Genomic DNA, 25342 nt, shown 5'->3' on the forward strand with positions numbered 1-25342 from the left:
TGAATCATGATGAGCCAAAATCAAGAGCTGAATGCTTAACAAACTGAGCCACCCAGGCACCCCAACTTATAAGCATTTCTAAAATCTCTTCTGAAGAATAAACTTGGCTTCCGATCCAAACATTACTTTTAAAGTAGAAGAGCAGACTGTATCTAGCCGGTTCTGCCACGTACTTAGCTGGGTAACTTTGGGCAAGTCACTTCATCTCATTTTGCTTCAAATCTTTATCTGTAATTTGGAGACTGTTGGAACGTTGAAAGATTAAATGGTGAATACAGGTAGTGTTAAGAATATGTCTGGGGGCACCTGGGTGGCTCGGTCAGTTTAGCATCCCCTTTGGCATCTGACTTCAGCTGAGGTCCTGATCTCAGGAGTTTGAGCCCCACATCAGGTTTTGAGCTAGCAGCTTGGAGCCTGATTCGGATTCTGTCCCCCCCCTTCCTCCCCTGCTCACACACTTTCTCTCTTTCAAAGATAAATAAACATTTTAAAAAATTAAAAAAAAAAAAAAAAAAAAAAAGAATATGCCTGGATGTTTTCCCTAGGGGTGTGGGGAAAGAAGTGCCTGGCCTATAGTGAGCATTCAATAGGTGCTAAGAATAAAATGCTTAAGGGGGTTGGGAGTGGGGCATAAGCAAGAGGAGAAAAATTTTCAAACCAAATACACTGAGAAAACTACTCACTAGTAACCAAAACTAGAAAACAAAACCACTGCAAACCCAGCACACTCAGCTCAATTTTACAACACCATAAATACATACTATGAAGAAAAAAAGGACAGGAAAAAAAACTGCTTGGAAAATTAGTATTAAGTTGGCAAATGAAACACTCCATTTTACATGCATATCAAAGGAGGACAAATAACTCATTTAATTACTCTATGCTGCTCAATAGACAAATTTTAAGAAAATGATATGAGAACCACTGAACAAACCAGAAAAAAATAATCCCCAAATGCACAGAATCACCTATGAAGTTAGTCTTCTCTTTATTCCCAATGCATCAAATCTCAATGTAAGCTTCAATACCCAACTACCAATTCATAAGAAATTAGAAAAATCTCAAATGTGGCAAACTGTGCCAAATAATCTGACTTCAACAAAGTGCAAGGGGGGGGGGGGCACAGAAGAAACATAAAAATTAAGAAGCTTGAAAGAATGTCAATTATAGTATGTGGGAACTAGATTCTGATTCACATCAACTAGAAAAGTTAACAGAAAAATGATACCTAATAAAGAAAAAAAGAAGAACCTCCGCATGCAACATTCTATTCAGATTTCACTAAATTTCATTTGATTGGTAAAAGGACATTGATTAAAGACAATTTCATACAGTTTATATGACAATTATGAAATATTGTTATATATATACATATATAAATACATACATATATATTTTTTTGTTTTTTAACATTTATTTATTCTGAAAGAGAGAGAGACAGAACGCTCAATCGCAAGTTGGGTAGGGGCAGAGAAAGAGGAGAAAGAATCCCAAACAGGCCCCACACTATCAGCGCAGAGCCCGGTGTGGAGTATGAACTCACAAACTGAGATCCTGACCTGAGTCGAAGTCAGATTCTTTTTTTTTTTTTTTATTTTTTTAAAAAAAATTTTTTTTTTCAACGTTTATTTATTTTTGGGACAGAGAGAGACAGAGCATGAACGGGGGAGGGACAGAGAGAGAGGGAGACACAGAATCGGAAACAGGCTCCAGGCTCTGAGCCATCAGCCCAGAGCCCGACGCGGGGCTCGAACCCACGGACCGCAAGATCGTGACCTGGCTGAAGTCGGACGCTTAACCGACTGCGCCACCCAGGCGCCCCTCGAAGTCATATTCTTAACTGACTGAGCCACCCAAGCGCCCCATGAAGTGCACTGTTTTTAAGAACTCTACAAATATTATTTACCACAATAATTCTACGAGAAATTACTATTATCCCCATTTAACAGACGAAGGAAAAGGCACAGAAGAAATTTCACTTTAAACTCTCCAAGGTCACAAAGCTGTAAGTGAGATTCAAACCTGGCTGTATAACTGGTGCCCTTAATTACCACACCATGTCATCTTTGCATCAGATGTGGTGGAAACTGAGCTTCAGAATCAGAGAAAAGCGCCTGAATCCAGATCTCTCATTATGTTATGTAAATTACGTAATTTCTTGGACCCTCTGTACACTCACTTGTAGAAGGGATAAGATTATCTATTTATTAAAAAGTATTTTGAGGAATTATATACATTGGGTTATATACTAGACTCTACTATAACCCATAGCTTATGAAGCCCAAAATAAACTACCCTTCCCACCGTATCTTGTAAGACTAATTAAAAAGTAGAGCTAATAATTCATAAACACATAGCAGGAACACTGGAATACCTCTACCTTTTAATTAGCCAAAGAGCCCTCAAAACAACTTTTCAACATACTTCAAAGATAGCAATCATTCAGAAAATAATTAAAAAAAAAAAAAAAATTTTTTTTCAACGTTTATTTATTTTTGGGACAGAGAGAGACAGAGCATGAAAAGGGGAGGGGCAGAGAGAGAGGGAGACACAGAATCGGAAACAGGCTCCAGACTCCGAGCCATCAGCCCAGAGCCTGACGCGGGGCTCGAACTCACGGACCGTGAGATCGTGACCTGGCTGAAGTCGGACGCTTAACCGACTGCGCCACCCAGGCACCCCCAAAAAAGAATTTTTTATATAACAAAATTTAAACTTACAATCAGCAGAAATAAGAGTTTGAAATCTAAAGTATAGCCAAACTTAAATGAATTTGATTTTTCTGAAAACAAAATGTATTCCGCACAAATAGACCTAATGCTCAGAAAAGTGTACCAAAACTTTGTTCATGCTGGTGATTGTAGCCTGACATCTGGTTAACATAAGGCAAAGCAGTTTTATCATAGAAAAGGAAGGTAAACATAGTATGTTAAAAGTCAACTCCTTTAAGAAAGACAGCTTTCTATGTTGTTATCCTATGAACATTTTCCACTTATGTGTTAAACTACTAAGTTCTTTGGTGGCAAGACATTTTATGGTCATTTAGGAATTTCTAAACACCTTAGAACACCCAAACTGGCACCACAGTATAGCCTCTATCATTTCTTGAAATGAAAAAAAAAAAAATAATAATAATAATAAAGGCTGATTGTTTGCTTTAGTAAAGGAAAATAACTATTTGATTCCTTTAAATACTTGCCCGGGATATTTGCAATCATCTATAAAAATTCGAGTCACATAACATTAGCAATATTTTACCTTATTAGTTAAAATTACCTGTGGACAAAAGTTCAGCCATTCTTACTTAACTATTTTTTTTATAATTTTTTTTAATGTTTATTTATCTCAGAGAGAGAGAGAGAGAGAGACAGAGCATGAGCGGGGGAGGGGCAGAGAGAGAGGGAGACACAGAATCTGAAGCAGGCTCCAGGCTCTGAGCTGTCAGCACAGAGCCTGACACGAGGCTTGAACTCAGACTGCAAGATCATGACCTGAGCCGAAGTCGGACGCTCAACTGACTGAGCCACCCAGACGCCCCAACTATTTTTTTTTTTACTTAACTAGTTTGTTGTAGCCAGTTTTGTTTTGGGCACACTACAACTGGAAATAAAAATCAGAGTCTGATTTAGAAATGACTTGGACAGCTAGATCTCAACACACCAAATATTAAATTCCAGACAACGGCAACTACAGTCACATATGAGGTAACATATTATCTATGCTGCACCTCGATTTTTCCACCCATCTATTTGGGAAACCATAAATAACCCACTACAAAATTTACCTTTTCCATGAAGTTTTTTTTTAGTTGAGATCCTTTAAAATTTTTGTGCCTGTCAACTTTCTAATAGTCTCATTTTCACCAGTAAAGACAGCATTCATAATGGTGAAGCACAATGACTTAGAAACAGATTGCCTAGTTATCACTGTTACTAAGTACATACAATTTAACCATAAAACAAAGATATGCAATCTGCTAAAGTATGATTCAGAATTGTGTACTGTATCTATAACAGAATTTAAAAATGAATTATAAGCAGGGGGCGCCTGGGTGGCTCAGTCGGTTGAGGGTCCGACTCTTGATTTCACCTCAGATTATGATCTCCCAGCTAGTGGGATCAGCAGAGTCTGGCTCTGCAATGGCACCTGGGAGCCTGGTTGGGATTCTCTCTCTCCTCTCTTTCTGCCCCTCCTCCAGCAAGTGCATGCTCTCTTTCTCAAAAAAAAAAAAAAAAAAAAAAAAAAAAAAAAAATTAAACATTTTAAAAATAAGTAGATAGGAATTATAAGCAGAAATGTGTCCCAGATTTCTTATCATTCCAAACTTATTAAAATGGTTGCATGTGCCCCCCTCAGCCAAGCTTTTAAACAGCCACTGATGAGAAAACCCGTGGATTCCATTTATTAAAAATAAAAAGGCTTAGGGGCACCTGGGTGCCTCCGTCGGTTAAACGCTGACTTCAGCTCAGGCCATGATCTCACAGTTCCGTGAGTTCAAGCCCCACGTTGGGCTCTGTGCTGACAGCTCAGAGCCTGGAGCCTGCTTCGGATTCCATGTCTCCCTCTCTCTGCTCCTTCCCCACTCGTGCTGTCTCGGTCTCTCAAAAATATATAAATATTAAAAAATAAAAAGGCTTCCTAACATCCCCCCTTATTTCAAGATCTCTGATAAAATACTATATACAGAATCAATTGAAAGAATATTTATATCAACATGTACAAACCATTTTGAGCATCTAAGTTTATGGGTTCAGTAGGCAAATGGCCAAACACAAAGCAGTTGACTTGTAATTTCTATAGAGCACTGCAAATGTTTTTCTTGTAAAATCATCAAAATAATTTAAAAACAAAAAAAGATCCTAGGAGCACTGACAAAACTAAACTTTTGTGTTAAAAGAATGCAGTATGTTAAATTGAAACTGACTCCTTAAGGAAGATGACAGCTTATTTTATTGTTAATTCCCAAGTTCTCATTCACGATTAGCATTTTTATTATTTTATCTTTTAAGCAAATTGCAACCTGAAACTCAAGCACCTTCCCAAACACTGAAGTTATCTGTTTTTGATTTCCAGTCTATGCCTTTTTGTTTTCAGTTAAACTGGATCTGATGGCTTAAAAAGGGGGGGGAGAGGGGCAAACAAAAAGGCAGCCTTTTGTTTGAAAGGGCACAACAATCAGCCACTCCACATCTAAAGTTCGTTTTCACTGGTTGTCTCACAGAGTTGCAATCAAGGTCCCAAACTTAAGAGCACTCTGATTTCCTTTCAAGTATTACACAGAAAAGACCGGAAAACTTCAGAAGTCCGTCAAATTACCAATCTGAGTCTTCTGAAGACTACCAATCACTTTAGTTTTGGACTGGATTTACTCAGGAATGTGTGAGTTCTGTTACTAAAACATGACCCACACCGTTAGCTGGTTTTTTTTTTTCCTGGTAAGCAATAAATATCAAAGTTAAGAATAAGTATTTCAACAAATATGACAAACCAACCTCAGAGCACAAAGTTGGCTGATAAAATTACCATCATAGCACAATTTCAAAACTATAAGCAACCACACACACACATACACCCGCACCCACTCTTACATAAACTTTTGGAGTAAGCAAACTTCTTTAGCCTCACCTTTCTTTTCACCTAGCAAGGACTCTTCAAGACACCAATTGCAAGAAGACCAAAATATCAAAAGATTCAGCTGCTGCCCTCGTAGAAGAAACAACCAAAAATTAAGACATGGTAATGTATTTAAGTTACTGAAGCTTAGGGCACTTCCCAAGCTACAGCCATTTTAGATTCAGCCTTTCTTTTGAATTGCATGGGGGTGGAGAGAGGTAGATTTAAAACAGTAAAAAAAAATCCTCGTTAAAACTCTTCAACATCGACCAGCTTTTTTTCGGAGGAGGAGGCGATCCGTAGGTGTTGGATATCGACTTAAATCTAAATCAAAGAAAATACCTCGCTACCACGGAGAACCGAAACGCTGGTGGTTAAAGCTCTTCTTTTTCCCTCAGAGGTCCCACATTTGACTTACACTATTTTTTCCTCCTTAGGTTTTCCTTCACTGGAAAACAAAAGCCCTTGGTTCTAATTTAAGAAGGGGAGAAAAAGAAACCCGTAAACCAAGCAACTCAACCACCAACAAGCCGGAACGCCTGGAGAGGAGCCAGAGAGCCGCAGGTGAGCGTTCCGACACGAAGACCAAAGTTGAAGTAGAAGCGCTCGGGCAAAGCCGCTGCAACACTCGACTGCAAAGCTCCTCGCGCGGGGGAAGTGCCCCGTCCGAACCACAGGACCGCGGGCCCTTCGGCTCCTCTCCCCCTCCCGGGGCCGACCTATACCAACCACCTGTGAGAGAGCCTCCTTCAACTAGTTTCAACAGCCGGTTGGTCAGGCACCGGGCGGAGCCCCGAGCCGGGACGACTCAAGATCCCCTACCGCCCGTTTCCCGGAACCCCTACTCACCCGGCAGTAGCGGGGCTACAGATAGGGAGCATACGCGGCGTCTGAGGGCGCGTCCCCAGCTTCCTGATCCCGCAAAGGTGGAGAGCCCACAACCATAACAAAGCTCTTCCCAAAATGGCTGCCCGGCCCACACGGCCCAGGAGGGGCAAGAGGGGGAGGAGCGACGGCTAGCCGGGCCCTCCCCCCTCCGACCACGCCTCGCACACGCCCACCCGCTCGCACCTCCCACAGGAGCGCAAGCGCAGGAGCCCTGTTCGGGTGACCCTGCCGGCGCCCCACGCAGCCAACGTTCCGCCGCGTGAACGGCAGTTATTCCGTGCGTGGTCCCCAACCCCCCCTTACGGCCGCTGGAGACAGTGCCCCCACCCGTCTGCCGACTTGAATTCTCTGCCCTTCCTCGCGCCGCTTGAGAGGGAGAGACCAGCCGAGTTTGGTATCCCTCCTCTTATCCCCCGGCCCAACACCAGGGCCTGGATGCGTGTGAATGAGTGGGTGGGTGTGTATGTGTGTACTGTTTTTCCCCGCCCCTTCGTCCTCCTGTACCCCACTTCTGAGCATGCTCGCGTCCCCAAACTACCCGTACAAGTACTAGCAAACCGGCTTCATAGGATCCCGTGTTTTCCGACCCTTCCCACCTTCCACTCTTCCCAGTGCGCGCGTCGTTAAGACTTCAGCCCCCAGCGGGCCACACCGCCCGGCTCTTGAGGCCTGCGCGGCTGGTCCCGACGCGCTATACCCGCTGGGAGTGGTAGTTCCGCCCGATGGCTGGCGTCACGGCCTTGGCCCAGCGCAGGGCGTATTTCTGTCCGGAGCCTGCTCCTATGCCTGGGTGGAGAAGTTGTTTCTCCGACCCAAAGCCTCATTGGATATCGCACTACTGGAAGGGGCGGCGCTGCCATGACAGAAGGAAATAAAAGTGAAAGCCTATCGCGATTAGAAGCGGTTATTATTACGAAGAATTCGCAATGGGCCCACCCTGCACAGGACGCTAAGCTATATGGTGGCCAGCAGCCGGTAAGCTAGATTACCTAGAGTCTTGAGGCATTGGAGGAAGCGGCCAGCGTGGGCCCTTTCAGCTCTATTGTTTTCAGATGAACGCTCAAATTGCTCGGCGCTGTCTCCTTTGATAGACTGAAATGGAGGCCCAGAGAAGACACGAGACTGTCCAAGGTCACAGAGCTGATAAATAAAAATTAAAACAGAGGGTGACAAAGAATGATCTAACTTTTCAGATCAACCCAAACCAATGCTCTTATCACCATACCTTTCATGGAAGCAAAAGTCCTGCCCCTTGTACTCTTTTTTAAAATAATTTTTAAAAATCTTTATTATTATTGAGAGACACACAGAGTGTGAGCAGGGGAGGGGCAGAGAGAAAGGGAGACAGAATCCGAAGCAAGTTCCAGGCTCCAAGCAAGCTGTCAGCACAGAGCCCGACGTGGGGCTCAAACTCACAAACCGGGAGATGTGACCTGAGCCGAAATCCCACACTTAACCAACTGAGCCACCCAGGCGCCCCCATACTCTTTATTTCTTAATACGTTTCCAGGTCCAAGCAACGAGAATGGAAGTAAAAACAGTTTTGTTTTTCTTAGTAGTTCAGGACCCTAATACATTGTAAGATGTGGCCCATCGATCCTAGAAACCCTGTTATGAGTTCCAGAGATGGCAAACATTTTGGCCAAGTCACACGACCTAGACTCCAAATCTCTCCTACCACTATCACTTGTCATTGTTTCAGTAGTTACACTCTACCTTCCCGAACTCGGAGGGGCAGATTCTGCTGGCTGGGAAACCTAAAAGAAAGACCATTCCGGCATCCTACAGACTTCAAAAGCCAGCTTCCAGAGTTAAGATTTAAAATAATAACCCAAGATGGAAAGCCTGGCATGGGAACCAGTTCAGCGCTGGTCAAGTTCCCACCCGGACTGTTCCCCAACCCACCCTTTCTCAGGAAGTGGGGAGGGACTGTTACCACCCACGTGCCGGAAGTTGCCTTTTCCTGGCTATTCTGGCGGCTCAGCTTTTTTTACATCTCCTGATTCCAAGGTGGCAAGTAAGTAGCAGGGCGGCTGCCACAGGGTGCAGATTGGGAATGGGGTCACCAAGGGTTGAGAGTAAATCAAAGCCGCGAGCACTGTGGGGCAGTTTCCCGAGGATCCTTTCGTCCAGACACTTCTCTCAAATGTTCACTCTGAGGCTTTGCAGTCTGCAAGTCTTCCCTCTGGGGCAGTGAAAATACCGTCCGTTTTCACCTAAATTGAGCGGATTAACCCTTGGTTCTTTGCCCTTCATTTCCTCACCAGTTGCCGTCCCCGGGGTTTAGGCCATCACTCTTTCCCTTTAACAACCAAGAGTTGGAAATCACATGGTCATAGTGCATAGGGAGTCCCGAAAGTGAAAAGAGCATTGAGATTTTAAGTGGGGGTGGTCCGGAAAGCTCTTACGCAGGTGATTTTGAGCAACAGTGAGTGTGGGCCCCGCAGATATATGTGTTTGAAGTCAGGAGTGGGTGTAAGTGCCATCTAAGATCTATTCGTAGGACCGGGATAACCTACCTCCCTCCGTCTTTATGTTATAGAATGAAAACATTGACTGGTATGTATACAGGATTTTTCTACCCAGCCTTAAGAGCTGTAACCTAGAAGTTAGTTCATTAAAATGTTTACTTAGGTAGCACATGTGGTTTTTGGATCTTTTAGACACCCATTCTCCTGATTAAGAGTGAAACTCATGTAAGACAGATCTAGATTTATCTTCTCACTCAACCACTTACTGGCTGCTTACATTAGACAGGGTTTGTAACCATTTCCCCTTGTGTAAGGTGGGAATATAGTTAATACTTTTTGAGTGCTTACTTTATGTTAGGGACAGTTCTCAGTTCTTTACATGTATTAATTCTTTTAACTTTCAAAACGACCCTATGTAGTTCTTGTAATTATTTCAAAGGTGAGTGAACTGCAACATAACAAGGTTAAATAACTTGTTCAAAGTCACATACTTGGTAAGTGGGGGAGCCATGATTCCAACACAAATTGACTCCAAAATCTTCACTCTAATTTAACAGGCTATATGTGTTCTTTCAGCACTAAGTTGATAACGTTGTTGTATTAAATGAGTTAATGCATATAAAACACATAGTTACGGTGCTTGGTTCACAGCTAAATTGTATTGATTGCTACCATCATTTGGAACTGTAAATGCCTACCCAAAATAGGTAACTAAGGTGAAAAAAGAGAACAGAGAAGCTATAACTTTCCATTTTAATGAGAGAACTGCACTTCAAGGAAACAATTTATGCAAGGTCACAACAGCTGGGGAATTATAGAGGTGTTTGTAAGATACAAATCTTCTGTCGCTGTACATTACTTTTTCAGTTACACCAAACAGCAAAAGCTAGAAGAATGGTTCAGGGGTGCCTAGGTGGCTCAGTTGGTTAAGCATCCAGACTTCAGCTCAGGTCATGATCTCACAGTTCATTAGTTCAAGCCCCGCTGAGAGTGTAGAGCCTGCTTTGGATTCTCTGTCTCCCCCTCTCTCTGCCCCCACCTCACTTGCCCACTTGCATGTGCTCTCTCTTTCAAAAAGAAATAAACATTAATAAAAATAAAAAATAAAAGAATGGTTCAGAGATGAAAAGGATCTATCTACTTAATGTGTTACTGATTTTTTGAAGACATTAATGATTGTTTTCAAAGTAAAATTCTTGAGTTACTACTTATAAAAAGATATGTATAAAATGAAGACAATTAAGTGACATCTTGTTTTGTACACAGCAGCATACTTCTGATTCAGCCCCTCCACTTAGCTGTAAAAATGAATTAATCAGAACTGCCTGGCATCTTCCTGAGCAAGACTTTCAATTGGACCCAGCATGCTTCATTTCATCCAGAAGTTTTCTCAGGCATCTTCAAAGGTTGGTTTATTCGGCAAATTTTGTTGGCACTGCTTCGCTGAGGCAATAGCAGTGAAAAAAAAAAAAAGACAAAAATCTTTATCCTTATATATTTAGGTGATGCGGGAAAAGGTGGGTAAAACAAATTATTTCATATATCAAGTGGTAAGTCCTCTGGAAAAATATAAAACAGGGAAGGGGAATAGGGAGTATCAACAATAAACTTAAGATTGTACTTAAAAATAGGTTGGAAGAGAGGGAATAGGCTGTGCAAGCAGCTCAGGGAAGAACATTCCAAACAAAAGGAAGAAAAAACTCCAGGATGGAATCATTCCTAGCATTTTGAGGAGTCACCAAGATTCTTTTTTTTTTAAAAACTTTTTTTTTTTTTAACGTTTATTTATTTTTGAGACAGAGAGAGACAGAGCATGAACGGGGGAGGGTCAGAGAGAGGGAGACACAGAATCTGAAACAGGCTTCAGGCTCTGAGCTGTCAACACAGAGCCTGACATGGGGCTCGAACTCCCGGACCGCGAGATCGTGACCTGGCTGAAGTCGGACGCTTAACCAACTGCGCCACCCAGGCGCCCCTCACCAAGATTCTTAAATAGCTTTTTTTTCTTTCATTCAATGCTTTTTGAGTCACTGTTCATCTATTAGCTAGTTGAAGTCTGAAATCTGCTCACTAAAGCACAGAATCAGCAGGAAAGGTTTTTATTTTGGCTGTGACCATGAAAGGCACTGGGGAGTTTTTTTGTTTGTTTGAAGACAAAGGAAAAAATATGGTTCTGACTCTCAAGTATATGGAGACAAACACATAATTTACATTCACCGTGAGAATTATGATGGGAGTGTGCAGAAGATACTTACATAGTTATAGGAGCATTAATTCAGACTGGGGAATGCTTCATGCTGAATTTTGAAAGATGGGTTCCCTACAGAGAAAAGTAGGCAGGGACGTGTAGGAAGGAATGGAGCTATGGAAAGTATAGTTTCTATAAAGCTAAACTGGAAGGTAGATTGCTTTATCAATATAAAATAGCATTCCCACAGTAATTAACACTGCTTCTTTTGCAAGTTATAAATAGAAGAGGCAGTTTAAAATGCCAGATCCTAAAGGTGTACTCTTTACCTGTTTCTCTTTCAGATACTCCTTTCATGGGATAAGGTTAGTGGTAGGAAAAAATACATCAATAGGTTTCTATTCAGTATCTTTTGCATGTTTTATCACTATTTGCTAGCCTTAGCTAGCATTAACATCACCCTATAGTACAATCTTTTTGTAAGTTTGATGTACTAATAGAAAGGAGATGGTTTGTTTTTATATTGTTTCAGTTTGGGATTAACTAAGAAATTGCTATTATTTTGAAATTTGTTTTTGTCTACTGGTTCTGTTTTCTCTTTAGATGCTGAAGTACCCTTTCACATTCCGACTAGGAGCCAGCAGGATAGAAACAGTTTCTCTCAAGACATGTCTCCAGCAAAACTTTTCCCCTTTGTTGCCAGGGCCTTGGTTTTTCTCATCATTTCCAGTGTATATGAACAAGACACAATACTATCATACTTCCCTGTGCAGCTTTAAGAAGCAGCAGAAGCAAGAAGTCCTTCCAACCAAGCCACCAGGCACCATAACTTTCCTGCTTGAAAGCCCAAAGCCACTATTATACATAATTCTGGCAGGAGTAATCCCCTTTGTTGCTCCACCACTGGTCATGGTGATGGCAAAGACTTATATCCCCTTATTAGCTTTTACTCAGATGGCTTATGGAGCCAGTTTCCTATCTTTCTTGGGAGGGATCAAATGGGGTTTTGCTCTGCCAGAAGATAATACAGCCAAACCAGACTTCCTCAGTTTGGCTAGTAGTACGCCTCCTCTTCTGTTTTCATGGTTTGCCTTCCTTATTTCTGAAAGACTCAGTGAAGCTATAGTCACAGTAATAATAGGTTTGGGGATAGCATTACACATTGAACTTTTTCTCTTGCCACATTATCCCAACTGGTTCAAAGTCCTTAAGATAGTAGTCACTTTAGTGGCTTTGCTTTCATTTGTAATCACTTTACTAGTTAAAGATATTTATCCAGAGAAAGGACTCAAGAAGCCTGGTCAAGTAGAATAAATATAAAAACTACTTTGTAGATAATGTTAGCATGTTGGCTACAAGCCTCGTAAAGTTGTGTTTTGGCATCACCTTTTTCTTCTTCTCCTGTTTAGCTTTTGTTCCCCATCAGTGGTTATTTATTCACAGATATTTTTTTTTCATTTCTAGAAATCTTTATTTCCTAGGAATTACTTGATAAGAGTTTGAAAATCCCTAACAAGTCATTTTCACTTTAGGTTACATTTTTCAGTGTGTATGAATTATACATAACATTTTAATGTTTTACTTGTTTTGAAAAACGTAAAATGAAAAAATGTATATATAAAATGATAAAAATGAAAATCCTTTTTGCTAGAGCCTTATGATCATTGAAAAAAGACACGCATGGGGCGCCTGGGTGGCGCAGTCGGTTAAGCGTCCGACTTCAGCCAGGTCACGATCTCGCGGTCCGTGAGTTTGAGCCCCGCGTCGGGCTCTGGGCTGATGGCTCGGAGCCTGGAGCCTGTTTCCGATTCTGTGTCTCCCTCTCCCTCTGCCCCTCCCCCGTTCATGCTCTGTCTCTCTCTGTCCCAAAAATAAATAAATAAAAAAAAAAAAAAAAAAAAAAAAGAAAAAAGACACGCATATTCTCCCATAAGAGGAAAACTCTGTATCCATGAGTGTTTGAAAATAACAAATGGTGGGGCGCCTGGGTGGCTCGGTTGGTTAAGCGTCCGACTTCGGCTCAGGTCATGATCTCACGGTCCATGAGTTCGAGCCCTGCGTCGGGCTCTGTGCTGACAGCTCAGAGCCTGGAGCCTGCTTCAGATTCTGTTTCTCCCTCTCTCTCTGCCCCTCCCCTGTTCATGCTCTGTCTCTCTCTCTGTCTCAAAAATAAATAAATGTTAAAAAAAAATTAAAAAAAAAAAGAAAATAACAAATGGTTCCGTTGTGGGGTTGTCATTGCAATTGGCCCTGAGAATTGCATTTCCAAGCTCATTTTATCTGGTATAATCTAGTTATATGAGCTGAAAGGATCTGTGGCTCTAAAAGTCAGTAGGGAGCAGTATCATAAGGGGAAAGCCATATTCAAAGAAAAGCTGGACACATTTTCCAGTTTGTATCCAATTTTTATAGACACAACCCCATCTTCAAATATCATCAGCTGGTCAAAAAATTTTTTAAATAAAGTCACAAGTATGTATAAATTAGGAAAAGTAAAGCGGGAGCCATCTTGATGTTCTATCAAGCAGGGTGATCTAGTTTTACACAACTCAGAAGCTTTTTTAAAAACAAGCAACACCTTAGGTTCTAACTTGAAAACAGTCTCTTGAGATTGTCTTCTAAAAAAAGGAAAAACAATTTAATTGGCAGAAGACTATAAATCAGTAGGAGCACATGGGTGACTCCGTTGGTTAGGTGTCTGACTGAATCTCAGCTCAGGTCATGATCTCATGGTTTGTGAGTTTGAGCCCCACATCAGGCTCTGCTGGCAGTGCAGAGCCTGCAAGTGATTCTCCCTCTTTCTCTGCCTCTCCCCTGCTTGCTCACTCTCTCAAAATAAATCAATAAACTTAAAGAATATAAACCTGGTATATGTTATCTTTGGATAATGTATTCAAATGTTAGTTAACTTGATTTTCATAAATTGTGTGTTGAAATCCTAGCCCCAATATCTCAGAATGTGACCTTATTTGGAGACAGGGTCTTTACAGAGGTAATAAGGCTAAAATGAGGGCATACGAGTAAGCTGTAATGTAATATTACCAGCATTCTTTTTTTATTACCAGTATTCTAATAACAAGGGAAAACTTAGAGATAAACTTGCATACAGGGAAAATTGCCATGTATACATGAAGGTGGCCATCCACATTCCAAGGATTCCTAGAATACATGCCTTCCTTTCAGCCCTCAGAAGGAACCAACTACCAACAAGTTGATTTTAGACTTCCAGCTTCCAAAACTATGAGACAATAAATTTTATTGTTTAAACTTCTGTGGTACTTTGTTACACCAGCCCTAGCAAACAAATATAATACCACAGAGCTAGACCTTGTTCTGATCAGTGAGAAGCTTACCAATAAAACCACCACACAATCCTTCTTTATTAATGCAGAGAATATGTTACCTACAGTCTGACACTAAAGAAAAGAAACCTTACACTTTAGAAGCTCTTTCTCAGATTCTACTCACAGTGTTTTGGTGAGGAAACTGCTTCTAAATTACATGAGGACTGCACAAATTAAAACTTCTCTGATCTCAAATTCATCATCTTTCAGAATAGGGGCAAGTCACTTAAGCTAGTTGCCCAATTTCAATAAACGAGGCAGGCAAATGCACTTTGCAAGTGAATTACAGTGTATGATTCTTTAAGAAAACTGATTCTAGGGGCACCTGGGTGGCTCATCAGTTAAGTGTCAGACTTCAGCTCAGGTAATGATGCACAGTTTATGAGTTCGAGCCCTGCTTTGGATTCTGTGTCTCCCTCTCTCTCTGCCCCTCCCCCACTCATGTGCTCTTGAGCTCGCTCGCTCTCAAATATTAAAAAAAAATTTTTTTTAACTGATTTTAAGGTACATCCAACTTTACATTGCACAGGACGTCTTGAAGTATATTAGATTGTCAAATATTAAAAAAAAATTTTTTTAAGTTTATTTATTTTGAGAGAGACAGAGAGAGAGAGCAAGCGGGGTAGGGGCATAGAGAGAAAGAATCCCAAGCAAGCTCTGCACTGTCAGAGCAGAGCCCGATGCAGGGCTTAAATTCATGAACCATGAGATCATGACCTGAGTTGAAGTCGGACACTCAACCAACTGAGCCACCTAGGTGCTCCAAGATTGTCAAATATTTTGAAGGAAGATCACATTAACAGCTGCTCAGAAAACAGATTTAAATGTAAGAACTAAATGTGCAAGTCCCTAAAGGTAAAACAAAACACTAAAAAACTTGGTCAATCCTATTAGTTTGGTGGTGATCCAGGAACACCACTAATAAACTAAGTTATAAGTAATACAAGGAAAGCAAAAATCAACATACTTTATTAGTACATTATTTTTAAAACAGTGTCATTACCCAAAAAATAATAAGCATTTTTACAATTAGCTATTTACAGAGATTGTCTGGACCTGTTAAGCCCAAACATGGATTGTCTTGACAGGTTTCTGCCACCACAATACAAAATGCCTCCCTCACAGTGCCATTTTAGTTTGGCACCAGGCAATAATGAGAACTAAATTACAGTAGTATTTTTTAAATCTCTTTTGAACCAGAATGCAGATTTTCTATAACTAGAAATATTAAAGGCACATAAATTAGAGCTTCAATAATTTACAAATGATCTTGATACTTCATTCCTTGACATTTTATAGATCTCAGCCAAGCATCTATGACACTTCAGACTTTCAGGATACCCCAAAGAAAGGGACACAGAGCTTTGTGTCAGCACTACTTGGGCTTTTCTTAATACATGCATATGGTTAAGTTATGGAAGAAAGTATCCTTGTGGGCCAATCCAAATATTTTGGATATGAGTGCTGAGTCTTTAATGCTTACCAAAGATTGTGTATCTAAATAAGCTGCTGATCCCTGTTAACAATACCCTGAAGAACTTTAGTAAAGAAAAAGGGAAATCAGGGATATACAAATCAAATCCTGGAATCACTAGGTAAACGTAAATGTATGCAAGACCTTTAACATGTATGGTTCCAAACGACTAGTGGAAATAAATAAAATAATGATCATGTACACAAAGAATGTTCCTCAGAACTGGACAGAAAACATTCTTTAGAATGTTTCTCAGGTGAAAAATGAAAAGTTCTGAGAAGCAGTTTTGGATCAGAGTCCTTTAACTTGACAATGTCTATAAAAGCTTCATAGGTACCTACAATTCCACTTTTTCCAAGCCAGGCAGTAGGCTTTGTACTAAGTTCATACTTAGGCTTGCTCAAGTACAAGTAAGCTTTACCAAGGTTGATGGTGTAATAAAATTCCCTCTTCCCAAAGCCAAACTAAGAACTATTTAGAAAATAGGTGTTAACCTCCCACTAGGCTCTGTTACCCATTATATTATCCAATAGCACTAATGGACTATCACTAAGAACCTCCTAGTAATTCCTCACTTGCATTTTCAGCATTAAGACAAAAAATATAAGTGAACAAAAGCTTTTTTAACCCTGTGAACAATAGGCAAAAATGTATCAATCTATATAAACATCTATACAGATAGCTAGATATTTCCCACATGTCCCTCCCAGTGTATCTGCTGCTAATAAAAAGTCTGGGGCTATTGAAAACTCCTGGCATCAAATGAAAGTAGGGAGTTGTTTCATTGGCTTTTCTCTGTAGGTTCAACTATGGCCATGGAAAATTGTGCTATAGACTGAATCATGAATGTACAGACATCTTTAAACTGTCTCACTAAAATTCTTATATCACATAAGGGTCATGTTACAGCTTGGTTTGCCCCGGAGAAACAGCTAAAGGGGCTATTAGCCAAGAAGCTTCTAGCAAATCATTTTTACAATTAGGACTCTTCCCTTAGGGGAAAATTCTAGAGCAAAAACAGCATTGCTGTTGGTAAGCTTAACAAATTTGTGTGAGTTCTTTATTAATTTAGGATATGTTCCATATCTCCTCTCACTCAAATTCTTAGAAAAATCATTCTTTAGTCATCTAACCTATCAAATACATGGAAAACTCAACAGAATCAGAGGGTCCTATCACCAAATACATATGTGATTTGCAAACATTTTATTTTCAAAATGTTTCTTGTGCTCCCTTATGCTTTATATTTCATAGTACAGCAACACCACCTTCACAACGACTGGTGATCATGTTACCGATTTCTGTCCATGTATCTGAATGAGGGTTATAAACTTCAACAGAGTCCAAGGTACCTGGGGCCAAGAAATCATGGCTGGAAGATCGACCTCCAGAAACATACAGAAGCCCATTAACTGCCACAACACACATGCCTGCTCTAGGCACTTTCATCGAAGCAACTTCAACCCACTTTTCCTGGTTAAGAGGAAATAAAAAAAGAGCAGAAATCATAAAATGGTAACAGAGAAAACTGTTGAGAAATCAGATACTCTAGTTCTTTTTACATGTTTAAATTTCAAACTCACAATCCAGTCATATAAACATTTTCAAATGAACTTTTGAGTAGGCATAGACAAAAGTAACGAGTTTAGAGGAAAACAACTGAAAAACATGTTTGATTAATTATAAATCATGATCAGGAGACAATCTAGAAATCCCTTATAGGCATGCGTTCTATAAAACTAGTTCTATTGAATATAAGTAGGTAATGCACACACACACACACACACACACACACACACACACACACCACAAACCCACAAAGCTCCAAGAAGAAAAAAGCTTCTCTATACAGAAGGACTTTAATATGCTAATGACCTTTATTAATCTCCAAGATAATGATATTGCTATCAACACTTGCCCAGTTATTAACCACGGAATCCTTTTTTTCAAAGATCATCTAGTGGAGTTAATGATTTGCAAAATGTATTTTCAGAAAAAGTATAGATCGGGGGTCAGAAACTATAGCCTATTTTGGTGAGAATGATTTTTCCAGATTAAAAGATTATTTTAAAATATAAGAATATTTCAAATGGTGTTGGGAAAAACGGGACTATATGCCAAAGAATAAAACTGGACCACCTTCTGACACCATACACAAAAATAAGCTCAAAATGGATCAAGGACCTAACTGTGAGACCTGAAACCATAAAAATCCTACAAGACAGCACACACAGCAATTTCTCTGATATCAGCTGTAGCAACACTTTTCTAGCTAGGTCTCCTGAGGAAAGACAAAAATAAATAAAAGTAAATATAAACTGTTGGGACTACATCAAAATAAAATGCTGTTTTCTGCACAGTGAAGAAAACAATCAACAAAACAAGAAAACAACCTACTGAATGGGAGAAGATATTTGCAAATGACATATCTGATAAAGGGTTAATATCCAAAATATATAAAGTGCTGTTACAACTCAATACTATAATAATAATCATCATCATCCAATTAAAAAATGGACAAAAGACATGAACAGACATTTCGCCAAAGAAGACATCCAGATGGCCAACAGACATGTGAGAAGATGCTCAACATCACTCATCATCAGGGAAATGCGAATCAAAACTACAATGAGATACCACCTCACCCCTGTCAGAATGGCTAAAATCAAAATACAAGATGGGGCACCTGACTGGTTCAGTTGGTTGGGCATGTGACTCTTGATCTTGGGGTCATGACTTTGAGCCCCATGTTGGGCGTAGAGATTACTTAAAAAAAATAGAAATAAAAATATAACACAGGAAACAAAGTGTTAGTAAGGATGTGGAAAAAAAGGAACCCTCGTGCACTGCTGGTGGGAATGCAAACTGGTACAGCCACTGGAGAAAACAGTATAGAGGTTCCTCAAAAAGTTAAAAACTACTGCCTACAATCCAGTAATGGCACTACTGGGTATTTACCTAAAAAGTACAAAAACACTAATTCAAAGGGACACATGCACCCCTATGTTTATTGCAGCATTATTTACATAGCCAAATTACAGAAGCAGCCTCAGTGTTCATCAGTAGAGGAATGGATAAAGAATAGTATATGAATACAGTGGAATATTATTCACCCATAAAAAAGAATGAAATCTCCCCTACAAAAATGGCTCTTGACAAGAATAAGGGAACCACGGGGCTCATCCCACAATGTCGATGTTTCATTTTCATCAGTGTATTAGAACTATAGTTTGCTTTTTATCTTGAGTAACCTCAAAATAAACTCTGTAGGACCAGACACATGTTATACATTATCTTTAAGATTTGGATCTATAATGTAGGTCTTTAGTAGACAGAAAATAACAGTAACATTTTAGATTTATGCACGAAAAACCAAGGTAACTGACTACTGATAAACACTTATTTTGGAACAAAAATCTATTCATTTCCAGCCATATAGAAAAAAATAGCAACAGAAAGTGCCCTCAGAAAGTTCATTTTCTAGATTCCCAAATAAGATCACACAGAAGGTCAAAGGAATTTGAACTATCACCAAAGTCTGAAATTTATTAGAAATAAGAATCAAAATCATACTTTACAATAAGACAATTCTATTCTTGCCACTTCTATTCAACATTGTACTAGAGGTTTTAACCAAGGCAATTAGGAAGGAAAATGAAATAAAAGGCATTGAGAGTGGAAAGGAAAAAGTAAAGTGATCTCTATTTATAGAAGACACAATCTTGTATTTGGAAAATCTTAAGAAATCCATAAAAAAGGGGAGCCTGGGTGGCTCAGTCAGTTAAGCATCCGACTTCAGCTCAGGTCATGATCTCACAGCTTGTGAGTTTGAGCCCCACATCAGGCTCTGTGCTGACAGCTCAGAGCCTGGAGCCTGCTTTGGATTTTGTGTCTTCCTCTCTCTCTGCCCCTCCACCACTCACACTGTCTCTGTCTCTCTCTCTCAAAAATAAACGACATTAAAAAAATTTTTTTAATAAAAAAAAATCCACAAAAAAACTATCAGAGTACAAGTGCTACAAGGTTTCAGGATATAAGATCAACAGACAAAAATCAATTGAATTTCTATACACTAGCAATGAAAAATCTGAACGTGAAATTAAGAAAACATTAAAGGAATAAAATACTTAGGAATAAATTTTAAAAACAGAGTTCAAGGAACTGAAAATTATAAAACATTGTTTAAAGAAACTGAAGACGACTAAACAAACAGAAAAACATTCCATGTTGAAGATGAAAAGTCCTAATATTGTTGGGGCACCTGGGTGGCTCAGTCGGTTGAGTGTCCGACTTTGGCTCAGGTCATGGTCTCGCAGTTCATGAGTTCGAGCCCTGCTTTGGGCTCTGTGCTGACAGCTCGGAGCCCGGAGCCTGCTTTGAATTCTGTGTCTCCCTCTCTCTCTGCCCCTCCTCCACTCGCTCTCTCTCTCTCTCTCTCTCTCTCTCAAAAATAAATAAACATTAAAAACATTTTTTAAAAAGGTCCTAATATTGTTAAGATAGCAACACTCCCCATATTGATCTCTAATTCAATGTAATCCCTATCAAAATCCAGCTAGCTTCTTGGTAAAAATCGACAAGCTGATGGGGCACCTGGTTGGCTCAGCTGGAAGAACATGCGACTCTTGATCTTGGGTTTGTGAGTTTGAGCCCCACACTGGGTATACAGATTATTTAAAAATAAAATCTTGGGGCGCCTGGGTGGCTTGGTCGGTTGGGCGGCCGACTTCGGCTCAGGTCATGATCTCACGGTCCGTGAGTTCGAGCCTCGCGTCGGGCTCTGGGCTGACAGCTCAGAGCCTGGAGCCTGTTTCGGATTCTGTGTCTCCCTCTCCCTCTGCCCCTCCCCTGTTCATGCTCTGTCTCTCTCTGTCTGAAAGATAAATAAACATTAAAAAAAATTTTTTTTTTAAATAAAATCTTAAAACAAGAAAAACAAAACCTGACAAGCTGATTCTAAAATTCACATGGAAAGGACCCAAAATAGCTAAACCCATTTTTTAATTTTTTATTCTATTTATTTATTAAGTTTATTTATTTATTTATTTTGAGAGAGAGCATGCGCATGGGTAGGGGAGGGACACAGAGAGAGAGAGAATCCCAAAGAATCCCAAGTAGGCTCTGCACTGTCAGCGTGGAGCCCGATGTGGGGCTCGAACCCACAAACTGTGAGATCATGACTTGAGCCAAAGCTGGATGCTTTGATACCTGAGCCACCCAGGTACCCCTAAACCCCCTCTTTAAAAGAAGTACAAAGTTGAAGGACTCACACTGTCCAATTTCAAAACTTGCTACAAAGCTACAGTAATGAAGACAGTGTGGTAGTGGCATTAGAATAGGCATATAGATAGATAAGTGAATAAAACTGAGAGTCCAGAAATAAACCCTCACTTTCATGGTCAACTGATTTTCAACAGAGGTGCCAAGACAATCCAATGGGAAAGAATAGTCTTTTCAACAAATAGTGCTGGGATGATGGGTTAGCCACATACAAAAGAATGAAGGTAGACCCCTACTTCTTCCCATATACAAAAATTAACTTAAAATGAATCAAAGACTTAAATATAAGAGCTAAAACTATAAAACTCTTAGAAAAATATCTTCATAACACTGAATTAGGCAATGGTTTCTTAGTTATGACACCAAAAGCATAAATGACAAAAGAAAAAAAACATCAAAATTAAAAATGCTGATTTTTTTTTTTTAAAGTGGGCCTCACACCCAGCATAGAGCCCAATGTGGAGCTTAAACTCACAACCCTGAGATCAAGACCTGAGCTGAGATCAAGAGTCAGACGCTTAACCAACTGAGCCATCCAGGTGCCCAAAAAATGTTTGTGCTTCTAACTATACCATAAAGTGAAGAAAATCACTTCTTGGAATGGGGGGAAATTTTTGCAAATGATACATCTGATAAAGGACTAGAATATATAAAGAACTCTTACAACTCAATAATAAAAAGACAATCCATTTTTCAAAAAATTTCTAATGTTTGTTATTTGAGAGAGAGACAGACAGACAGACAGACAGAGCATGAGCGGGGTAGGGGCAGAGAGAGAGACAAACAGAATCCGAAGCAGGCTCCAGGCTCTGAGCTGTCAGCACAGACAGCTGGGTTCAAACCCACAAACTGTGAGATCATGACCTGAGCCGAAGTTGGAATTACTGTATCATCCAGCAATTTCACTCCTAGGTATGTATATACCCAAGAAAAATGAAAACACATGTCCACACAAAAATGTGTACACAAATGTTCACAGCAGCATTGTTTATAATAGCCAAAAGTTTAAACAATTCAAATGTTTGGTGTGTGAATAATATCTCAATAAAGCTGTTAACAAAATTCTTTTTACTTGAGAGAGAAAAGAAAGAAAATTTAAATCTTTAGGCTTTAAAGGTTTTAATAACCATAAGTGGTTTAAGAACCATAAAATTCAAGTAACATTAATCCACATTTCCCAAAATATGTTCCCTGAAACACTTTATTCCAGAAATGCTCCACAAACATCCACAAACAAAAGAGTTTGTGTGCACCATAAAATTTGAGAGATTTAGCATAAAGATGCATAAAGCATATTATTGTACTAAATTGTGTAAAGAAACTTATTTAACTTTGTTTAACCCGACTTTCCCTACATATAGTTGATTAGGGGAACACGTTACCTAATTCCTCTTAACAGTGCAAAAAACTAGGGACACCTGGGTGGCTCAGTCAGTTGCGTGTTTGATTCTTGATTCTGGCTCAGGTCATGATCTCACCATTTGTGAGATCAAGCCTGTGTCAGGCTCTCCACTGATAGTGCAGAGCCTGCTTGGGATTCTCTCCCTCCCTCCCTCTCTCTACCCTTCCCCCACTCATGCTCTCTCTCTCTCTCTCTCTCTCCAGATAAATATAGTACTCCATAGAAACTAATTTGGAAAAAATTGCTCTAACCTATAAGCCTACAGCATAACACACCTTATTACTGCATATCCCAGCACCTAACAAACTGTGATGTAATTGTCTATTTACGTCTCTATATTCCCCACTAGAATTTAGGCTCCTTAAAAACTGGGGCCTTGCATGTTCAGTTTGCCCTGTTTCCCCATGCATAGTATCTGATCGATACTTACATACTAAGAAGTCTGTACAAGTGAATGAATAAATGGATTAATGAACAAATGCACGATAGAATGGTGATTCAATGAAGACACAACCTTTCCCTATTTTCCTCTAATCTCCCCTTCCTAGCATAATTGAGTCAACCCAGTATGTGAGAGGAAGAAAGAACATTGGTGAGCTCATATACGCAGTGACAAGAAGGGCTATGTACAGGGGCGCCTGGGTAGCTCAGTCGGTTGAGCATCCGACTTTGGCTCAGGTCATGATCTCATGGCTCATGAGTTCGAGCCCCACATTGGGCTCTGTGCTGACAGCGCAGAACCTGGAACCTGCTTCATATTCTGGGTCTCCCTCTCTCTCTCTCTCTCTCCCCTCTTCCGCTCATGCTGTCTCTGTCTCTCAAAAATAAATAAACATTTAAAAAAAAAAAAGAAGGGTTATGTACAGAAGTGGCAGTTAGAGAAGAGAGTTGGACATAGTAGGGAGATTTGTTTCATTTAATAAGTACATTGAATTAACAAATAAGTAAATATACAGTTGACCCATTAACAGCAAGGGGGTTGGGGCACCTACCCCCATGCGGTTGAAAATCCATGTGTAACTTTTGACTCCCCACAAACTTAATTACTAATAACTTACTATTAGTAAATGTTATTTAAAAAATCATAAGGAAGAGAAGATACATTTACAGTACCGTATTGTATGTATTGAAAAATTCCATGTATAAGTGGACCCACACAGTTCAAAACCATGTTGTGTTCAAGGGTCAGCTATAGGGAGAATAATAGGACCCAAGTTTTTAACTAACAGAGAAGGTATTTACAAAAATGGAAATGGGTAAGGCCTGAAAGAATCTGACATATTGTACTGGAATTTGGAGTTATCATTATGAACTCATGGTTTTATAATGTATAATACTTACATGTTACAGAAATATTTACAAATTAATGTGAGTGAATATATGTATATAAATATATATATTTCCTAGCTCTGTTTACTGAGAGTGCCTAGAAGCAGCAATACCCCAGTAGTAATGAGCAGTCCAAGTGCCTAGACCTTGGTTTCTAAATACTATCCTTCCCTAAGACGAACTGGAGCTTCTTAGAGAAATGGCTGATTCCAGGGCTAGAGCAGAGAAAGTACAAAATAAGCTTGAAATATTTTATTATCTATAAAGTAATGCTCAATGAATGATGGAACATGTCAAAAGGACACAGGAAGGATTTCCACTTACAGCCATGGTAGACTAATTGTTACCAAAGCTGTCCTCCTGCCATAAAAACCTAGAAAACTGGACAAAACCTATGAAACAAAAGTTCTCAGACAACACACAATGAATAATTGTGATCCCTTAGAAAAAGAAACAAACAAGGTGTCCAAGCTTTCTGTCTGATGGGGCTTTCTAAACAGTAGTACAGGGAAGGAGATTCCCAAGCACAGCATGACAGTAATCTGATTTAGGAGACAGAGATCATAGTTTAGAGAGGTTGAAGCAGCTAAGATTTGCAAGCAAGACTGCCAGAGGTCCCCTTGTGTCTTGAGTACTACTAATCTGTTCAATGCATAAAGTGAGACTCTATTAGAACAGGTAAAGAACTAATAGGAGGATGTGACGTAATAAGAAATATGTATTTGGTCTCTGGCCCCAGTTCCTGACACAGAACTCCTAAATCCTTTGGAATTTCCTGGGTGATAGAAGTGTCTTTTGTTCTAATGAGGCGCTCTTAATAGCTTCAGAATGAGAGCTGGTTATCAGAAAGACCAAGCCAGAATTAGAACCTCGGAACTTTTAGCCCCACCCCCTATCATCTGGGTAGGGGAGAGGGGCTGGAGGTTGAATTAGTAATCAATTATGCCTACATGATGAAGCCTCCATAAAAATCCCCATATTATGGTTTTCGGAGAGCTTTCAGGTTGGTAAAGACATCCATGTATCACAAGGGTGTCATACCCCAAATTCTACAGACTCCTACACCCAAGACCCTTCTGGACCTTGCCGTATATACCTCTTTATCTGACTATTCATTTATATCCTTTATAATAAACCAGTAATAGTACATAAAGTGTTTCCCTGAGTTCTGTAAGCCATTAGAGCAAATTATTGAACCTGAGGAAAGGATTTTGGGAACCCCTGATTTGTATCCAAATCAAACAAATGTAATGTAAAGAAGTCAGTGGTTAACCTGAAGTCCCACTGCTTGAAATTGGTGTGTAAAGTGAGGGGCAGTCTTGTAAAACTGAGCCCTTAATCTGTGGGGTTGTT

At 39.9% G+C, this 25342-nt stretch overlaps 3 protein-coding genes across 12 annotated transcripts in view; 1 reads left to right on the forward strand and 2 right to left on the reverse strand.

Annotated features, from left to right (window-relative positions):
• The window catches only part of GPBP1L1 (GC-rich promoter binding protein 1 like 1), a 67988-nt gene extending 60756 nt beyond the window's left edge, over nucleotides 1–7232 (reverse strand). Inside the window, exons 1-2 of one of the 4 annotated variants that reach the window (XM_032594289.1) lie at nucleotides 6463–6593; nucleotides 5626–5698 (exon numbers count right to left, since the gene is read on the reverse strand). The gene's annotated coding sequence lies outside the window, so the exon portion shown is untranslated. Of the gene's footprint in view, nucleotides 1–5625; nucleotides 5699–6462; nucleotides 6596–7097 lie in introns of those variants that run through there. The other 3 variants (XR_004343965.1, XM_032594290.1, XM_030327361.2) reach the window with 3 other exon arrangements.
• A 1213-nt stretch (nucleotides 7233–8445) lies between these two features.
• On the forward strand, nucleotides 8446–12840 carry TMEM69 (transmembrane protein 69). Of its 2 annotated transcripts, none has more exons than XM_030325870.1 (3): nucleotides 8446–8518; nucleotides 10239–10378; nucleotides 11764–12840. In XM_030325870.1, exons 2-3 carry the CDS (start codon nucleotides 10337–10339, stop codon nucleotides 12472–12474), a joined length of 753 nt encoding a protein of 250 aa, XP_030181730.1. In that variant the 5' UTR covers nucleotides 8446–8518; nucleotides 10239–10336; the 3' UTR covers nucleotides 12475–12840. The 2 variants fall into 2 exon arrangements, with proteins under 2 accessions (XP_030181730.1, XP_030181731.1); XM_030325871.1 differs by having other exon boundaries at nucleotides 10242–10378.
• A 2616-nt stretch (nucleotides 12841–15456) lies between these two features.
• Nucleotides 15457–25342, reverse strand: part of LOC115520998 (intracisternal A particle-promoted polypeptide) — a 43293-nt gene continuing 33407 nt past the window's right edge. For all 6 annotated transcript variants that reach the window (XM_032594292.1, XM_030325865.1, XM_030325864.1 and 3 more), the window contains one exon: nucleotides 15457–17451. In XM_032594292.1, coding sequence (XP_032450183.1) covers nucleotides 17227–17451 — 225 coding nt within the window. In that variant the 3' untranslated portion in view covers nucleotides 15457–17226. The remainder of the gene's footprint in view (nucleotides 17452–25342) is intronic.

This window comes from Lynx canadensis, chromosome C1 (genome assembly GCF_007474595.2).
Source record: "Lynx canadensis isolate LIC74 chromosome C1, mLynCan4.pri.v2, whole genome shotgun sequence".
NCBI lineage: Eukaryota > Metazoa > Chordata > Mammalia > Carnivora > Felidae > Lynx > Lynx canadensis.

Bases quoted from the DNA above. Each gene is read 5' to 3' on its own strand.
- TMEM69 (XM_030325870.1), top strand. From the start codon at position 10,337: ATGCTTCATTTCATCCAGAAGTTTTCTCAGGCATCTTCAAAG. The intron at 10,379-11,763 runs GTTGGTTTATTC...TTTTCTCTTTAG, and splicing joins TTTCTCAGGCATCTTCAAAG to ATGCTGAAGTACCCTTTCAC.